This window comes from Durio zibethinus, chromosome 14 (genome assembly GCF_047325235.1).
Source record: "Durio zibethinus cultivar Kanyao isolate XHJ-2024 chromosome 14, ASM4732523v1, whole genome shotgun sequence".
Classification (NCBI taxonomy): Eukaryota; Viridiplantae; Streptophyta; class Magnoliopsida; order Malvales; family Malvaceae; genus Durio; species Durio zibethinus.
In genome coordinates this window covers 20,263,339-20,270,127 of record NC_143175.1, presented here as the reverse complement: position 1 = coordinate 20,270,127, position 6,789 = coordinate 20,263,339, and the positions used below count along the sequence as shown (strand labels likewise).

The following is a 6,789-nucleotide window of genomic DNA, read 5'->3' as shown; positions in this document are numbered from 1 at the left end:
GCCACTAACAATCAATTCCAAAGTGACCCTTAAGCACCCATAAAGTAAAAAATGCCAATACAAACAAAAAAGAGCTAAACTTTTGTTAAGGCAACACCTGTAAATATGCATATGATTCATTAAAAGAAAAATATATAATTTACAGCCTAAACTACCAAGGTTGACCAGTTTAATGTTTTTATTATTTCAAGGCAAAAACAAAAAAAAAAAAAAGAAAAGTTAAGTCTCAAAATCTTACATTTGCAATTGAACCAAAGAAACCCAGAAAGCAAAAGCAAGCAAAAGCCTTTAGAAAAAAAAAGTGATAATATTGAGAATGATAAAGTATTTGTTAAATACCCAGAAAAAAAATCCGAAAATTTTCAAACAAGTAAACAAATAAATGTTTACTAAAATAAATATTCGGTGCTTTCTTGAGGATTGAGAGACCGGCGTTTAGGCGAAGAGAGAAAACACTGAGGCGCTGCATGGGTTTTTGTTTGCGGCTTGTGAAGAGATTAACACGCCCTTTTATCAAACGACGTCATTCTTCATGACAGAAAAATAAGAAATGCACTTTCTAAAATTGGGCTCGATAAGAGTTTTACCTGGACTGGGTCGGTTGGTACGGGCCTGGTATAGCCAGATAGCAGGTTCAAAAGTCAAAGCCTAGATGAACATTTTGACTATTTCTCTCTTATTCCTCCTCCGTAATATAATATAAGAACTAGAGGTACAAACATAATATAAAAATGATATAAATAAAAAATATAAAAATAATAATTTTTAAATTTTAAAAAAAGTATAAATATATTTAATAAAATCAAAAAATTATATTTTATATTTTTATGTTGATATAAAATATGATATGTGATTTTTATATAAAATATGACACATAATATTTTACATGATATAATAACACGAATTATCGTATCATAAATAATAATAAGGTTTGTTTTTGTATAGATTGTATGAATAATTTTTTAACTTTACAAATAATATTAAAAAGTTATCACATATTTTTTAATATATTTTAAAAAATATGTATCTTTTTATTAATTTTATTTGTGGAAATTAGAAACTCCACTAACATTGTATTAGATAATTTCCCATAATAAATTTCAACTTTCCTTTCCTAATGTTTTATTTCATTTTTATGGAGTGAATTTCCAGAAAAGAAAAACAAATTTGCAATTAAGCCTTCTACTTTTTAAAAAAGAGAATTTTCCATTCGAAAATCTCATCAGTTTTCCTCCTTCAGCGTTCCTATAAAACTTCATTAGGATACCTCTTGTAATTGTTTTCCTCCTCCAGCGTCTCTCTTAGCAATATTCTTATAACAAATCTGTTTAAAAATATTAATTGAAAACTATAATTTCAACTCCTGTAGGAGTTTAAAAGGTTAGAGTTCTTGGGTTCCAAATAATAGTTGAAATCATGATCGTGAAATACAGGTTATAAAAGGTGAAATCGTCCTTCTCTGTTTATTTGACTAAATAAGCTGGAAGCTACAACATTGTTCAACAACAAACCAAATGCTAATGTCATCTGAATTTTACAATCGCCTGGTGAACGATAATTCATACATAAATATGGGGAACAATTAGGAAATCAGAGAACGGTAAGAGTACCTAGGATCCCCATGCTACGCGTCTCGGCTGCTCCTCTTTAGATCCTCATTTTCCTTGCTAAGGAAATCTATTCTTGACTGGAGTATGTTAATCATGGCTTGGGCACTCATCATTTCAAGCTTCAATGTCTCCCTCTCAACAGAAATCTTGTGGATCTCATTCTGCAATTCGTTGATAAGTTTCATGCAGCCAGGAGGCACCACTGAATCTAGAGTAGTAGTATCATATGTTGGTGGAGGGACATGAGGATTCTCTTTGGGTTCTATAGATTCCATTAAAGAAAATTCCAACAGTGCAGAAATTGCGGTTGTTGTAGCGGATGATGGTGATGTTGTGGTTGTCGCTGCTGTTGTTGTTGTAGATGAGCAACGGTCCTGAGTCGTTCTAGTCGAATTCTCAGAAACATTTGCATGGTTGGGACCTGAATCATTATGCTGCCGCCTTCTCTTGTACTGTAGTAGAGGTAATGGTGCTTCTCTATTAAGCACGCATAGCGTAGCGCAATCATCTGGTCTCTCAATCTTGCATGGATGTAATGGAAGACGGTCATCTGTTCTCTCATTCAGTGACTCTCTCGTAACTTCATTAAGTGGAGCATCCTGATCAGCATGTTCAATCTCCTGCCATTTTAAAAGAAGCTTTAGAAGCAATTCCTCAATGGTGGCTTAAGAATACAAGGAGGCACATGACTTTGGTTAATACTCTATTATCCAACTTGCATAAAAAGAGGAAAGAAAACGGTAAAATGAAAGTCAGAAGCATTAAACCTTACTTAGAGATGGCAACCAAACAAATACAGTTTCTAACCATCTAGTATCTACAATCGTTGCACCATTATGGTTTGAATTTTAAATTTTACTGCATATAAAACTTTTTCATGCACATCTAAAATCTTGCATACATCTTCACTACTAGGAGAAGCAAAAAACATAATAGTGATATCATAGCAGAATTAAGAATCAAATACGATTTGTTATGTCCACTTTCAAACCTGGAATACAAAGTATATACATTGAAGTCAAGCCCATTCAATAAAATAAATAACATAAGAAAACTGAATTCACAAGCAAACAATTTCTCATTTAAGCTGAAAAGGAAAACGAAAAGAAGATATCCAAGTGCCACATGATACATGAAGAGACGCAGAACAGAATCAATTCAGTTTAAACAACCCCAATCTTACCATTCATCATCAAGATGCTTCATAGCATCATACTATTACTCTATAGGTCTAATGAGTCCACCATTCTGCCCTCTCTAAGGGATAACACAGGAAAAAGACAGAAGCATCATGGTTAAAGTGAAGAACCCTACACATTCCTCTTTCTAAAGTCAAAACATGCCAAGATAAAGATTACCACACGTGACACTAGCTATTTGGGACCAAACTTCCCTGTAAGCCAGTAGTCTTTAAGCTGGCTCGTAAGTTAACTCAAAAAAATAACAAGATAATTTGCTTAATAATAAATTAACAAGCCTAGACTTCCTTGACTCAAATAGTTATGAAGAGCTGGTGCAAGTCAGACTCCATTTCCCTTGTGAGTTAAGAATAGTAGACCTCTGAGTTTGATAGCTAAAATGCTTATGATATCAGCTTGGTATCAATTCTGACACCAGTGTGCAAATGCTCCTTTGTTCCAAATTTACCTCACTTCATAAAAGAGCAAAATCAGCCAAAAGTTTTTAAGCAAAGCCAATCCGGAGAACTTGTTACTAATGAAACACAAGGAAATTATATTGTTACATTAGATTGCACAAGACGCAAACTTTGACATTTTTATGGCCCATGAGATCGTTAGTGAAGACAATACAGCCTACTGTTTGAAGAGAATATCTACAGTAAAGAAAAAGCCCCGCTGGGAAATACTGACATCATAGCCAGAAGCTTTCTCGCTAATTCATAGTAACCTTCATCTATTTCAGGAAATTTGGCAAGACATGGATTGATTGCAATGCATACTCTACGCTTATAGGAAAAGGTTTAACACATTAGCAATCAACAAGAAATTTTTTATTAGAAAAATGAACAAAGGAACAGAAGGTAACATATCAAAACTTTTTCGTCTTCAAGCCATAACTGAAAACATAACAGCATATAAGCAAAACCACAATTGTCTCACCAGGACCAGGTTCCTGTAAATATCTACAAGTGCCTTGTCCTCTTAAAGATTATTGTAATCAAAAGCCCCACACACCCCCCCCCCCCCAAAAGAAAAACCCCAAAAAAAAGGAAAAATTTAAGAAGTAAACGTAGGGCATATAATAGATGTCCAATACATACACCGAAAGCATCATGCTTGAGCCTCTGTGAACTCCATAGAAGAGATGATGTGTTGACTGTTGGTGTTGATTGGTGGAAGCAGACAACGAAGAAGAAGAAGAGGTATCAATAGCACTTAGGAAGGAGAAGATTTGCATGATGGTCAAGCGAGATAGAGAAGGAGAAGCAAGAATAATAGGTGGAATCTGGTCGTGAAGGGGCGAGGAACACTTAAAAATAATAAGTTACCTGTATCGATCCAAATTTATGTGAGAATTTATAAAAAGAAATGTCCTTCACATGCATGTTCAGTTTTATTGATTTAAGACATTATAGAGGCTCATCTTCCCAAGTTGCATCACTTGCAGGTCATTACACATTATGCTAGCAACAATAAGTTGGTGAAATTGTTATATAATACTTTAAAACCTGTAAAGTCATCAAGTGAGGATCTATAAAATGGTTCAACACTATGAAATGATGAACAACAATAATAGCGTTCAATGCTATAGAAAACCAGTAGCTAGAAAAATAAAGCACAAACCTGCTCAACAGCAATGCTTTGAACACCATTGCTTTCACTCACTGCATTCTCAGCCGCTACCACATCATTGCCAGCTACTGCATCATTACCAGCTACAACATCATCCCCAGTATCTAACCCCGGAATCAAAGCCGTTGAACCATCATCCCATTCCGCCTCAATGAAAGGTGCATATCGGTTTCCATTGGGTGGTCCGATATTGTTCTTATGAAATACTCTACATAGTACATACCCCTTCTCCACCCAAAAGAAAAAAAAAGAATAAAAAAGAAAAGAAACAATTCTAATAAGATTAGTTTTCCAAATTTGAACAATAATAGAGTTTAGTTGTTGACAAAATTGTAGGACTTCTACACATAAGGTTGCAAAATACAAGCAAACCATATAAAACAAAAGTCCTAATTCTACTTAACTCGAGCTAGATGCACCCATGTTATTCACTGTCATCAAATGAAAACTTTATAACACATGAAACCCAGAATCACATCCATTTTCTCTACATTTACTAAATTTTCTCAGCCACCTACTGAAAGCAGGATTGTGATGAAAACGAAGCAGCACACATACAAACAGTTCAAACTCATTTTTTCTCATCATATTTCATACAGAAATATATGTGTCTCAAGCACATCAGTTCTTCATGATAATCAAACCAATGCAGCATCCTGCATAATCTATGGCATCTTGTTTATCTTCTCAACATGCAAAATATAGTTGACTCGGGGTGCAACCTTAAATTTACGTAAAAGTTTAAACCATAACATTGATAGTGCCAACCTACATAACAGATCATCATCACCATCAAGATCAATTTATATGGTCTCTAACCTGCAAAGCCCCAATTCTTTCCGATTCTTCTTCAACAAGCCGGTACTCATGCATAACCCAATTGGTTCGCAACCCATCTGGAGCTCTCCCACTATGAAAAACTAGCGTCTTTTTCATCCCAATAAGCTGCGAATTGTGGCGGACCTCTCGGTCCTTCCCTGTGGCCTTCCAGTACCCTTCGTTTGTTGCCCTATTCATTCTTGCCCCATTCCCATACTTCTTGTCCAATAAACTAAAAAAATACCACTCTTTGTCTCTGGTTTTCAATCTTGACTTGTCTAAAGACCACCAAGAAGAAATATTAGCACCATAGCTCAAAATGAACTAAAACGCACCCAGTAAACCCCAGCAAAACAGTAAGAGTGATAGCCAAGTTCTTACAAACAACCCAAAATAGGAAAAAACAAAACCATTAAAAAGAAATAGAAATCCACAAAGAGTTTACACAGCTTAAAAGAAGAAGGAAATTAAAATGGAAAAGATACATTTCTTAAAAGAAAGTGATAGCCAAACATACTGCATTTAGCTAGTAAATAAATACTGAAAAATATTAAAAAAATATTTTCATACACTCTTAAATTTTGAACACATAATCCTTCTAAAATTAAAAAAGAAAATCAACTTTGAATAATTCTGCACCGAAGTAGAGATACTCAGAAAACAAAAACCAATTATTTCACTGTATTCTCAAATTTTCAACTCATAACCTTCCAAAAAACCTTTAAAAACTCAACTTTACCAAAAATTAAAACAAAATTGTAGATAATCTCTAAAATTCTAGCAAATTCTATAAACCTATCTAAATACATATAAGGAAATAAAAATTAAATAAACAAATCAACCTGAAAGTTCCCAGGGTTGATGCTTATAAATATCAACTTCAGCAATAGCATTAAATCGGACAGGTTTGTTTGAAACTTTTCTTTTCAAGTAATAGCTAACCAACTCTTCATCTGTTGGATGGAATCTAAAACCAGGTGCCAACGCCGTCGCTGAACCGCCTGTCTTTGCCGCCGCCACCGTCGTCCCCGCCGCCGCCATTGGTGCCGGAACTCCAGCTGAAGAATTTTCACCTCCCATGGCGATAATTTTGGGTATGAAAAATGGGTTTTTGGTGGATGACTGAAGACTTGAGGAAGAAGTGAAAGGAAGAAAAAGATGCCTCTTTTGATTGATGGTGAAGAAAACGAGCTTAGTGGTTGCCTTCGATTGCAAGAAATTTCATATTTTCTTTTTTTAGCGAAGTGAGAAAACAGAGCAGTATTATTTTTGTTTTATTGCTGTGTTAATAATAATATTTTGATATCTGTGTTGGTAAATGGTAATCTATGGTAAAAAACTTTAAAAACATTTTAAAAAATCCATTACATTTTGAAAGAGGATTTGTTTGCAATAATTTAAAATTATTTTGATATATAAAATGATAAATAAAATTATTATGTTTGATTTATATTTAAATAGAAGAATAAGATTTTAAGAAAAATTATCATTCTCTTATTATAAGATAATTTAATTCTTCTAAAATAAAGAGTATTATTTTTAATTTA

The 6,789-nt window shown here is 33.9% G+C and overlaps 1 protein-coding gene across 1 annotated transcript; it reads right to left on the bottom strand.

Moving 5' to 3' along the window:
- Positions 1 to 1,434: 1,434 nt before the first annotated feature.
- On the bottom strand, positions 1,435 to 6,474 carry LOC111294572 (NAC domain containing protein 50-like). The gene is made up of 4 exons (XM_022887953.2): positions 6,085 to 6,474; positions 5,243 to 5,520; positions 4,415 to 4,648; positions 1,435 to 2,230 (listed from the first exon to the last, which is right to left on the bottom strand). Exons 1-4 carry the CDS (start codon positions 6,320 to 6,322, stop codon positions 1,625 to 1,627), a joined length of 1,356 nt encoding a protein of 451 aa, XP_022743688.1. The 5' UTR covers positions 6,323 to 6,474; the 3' UTR covers positions 1,435 to 1,624.
- Between the last annotated feature and the right edge of the window lie 315 nt (positions 6,475 to 6,789).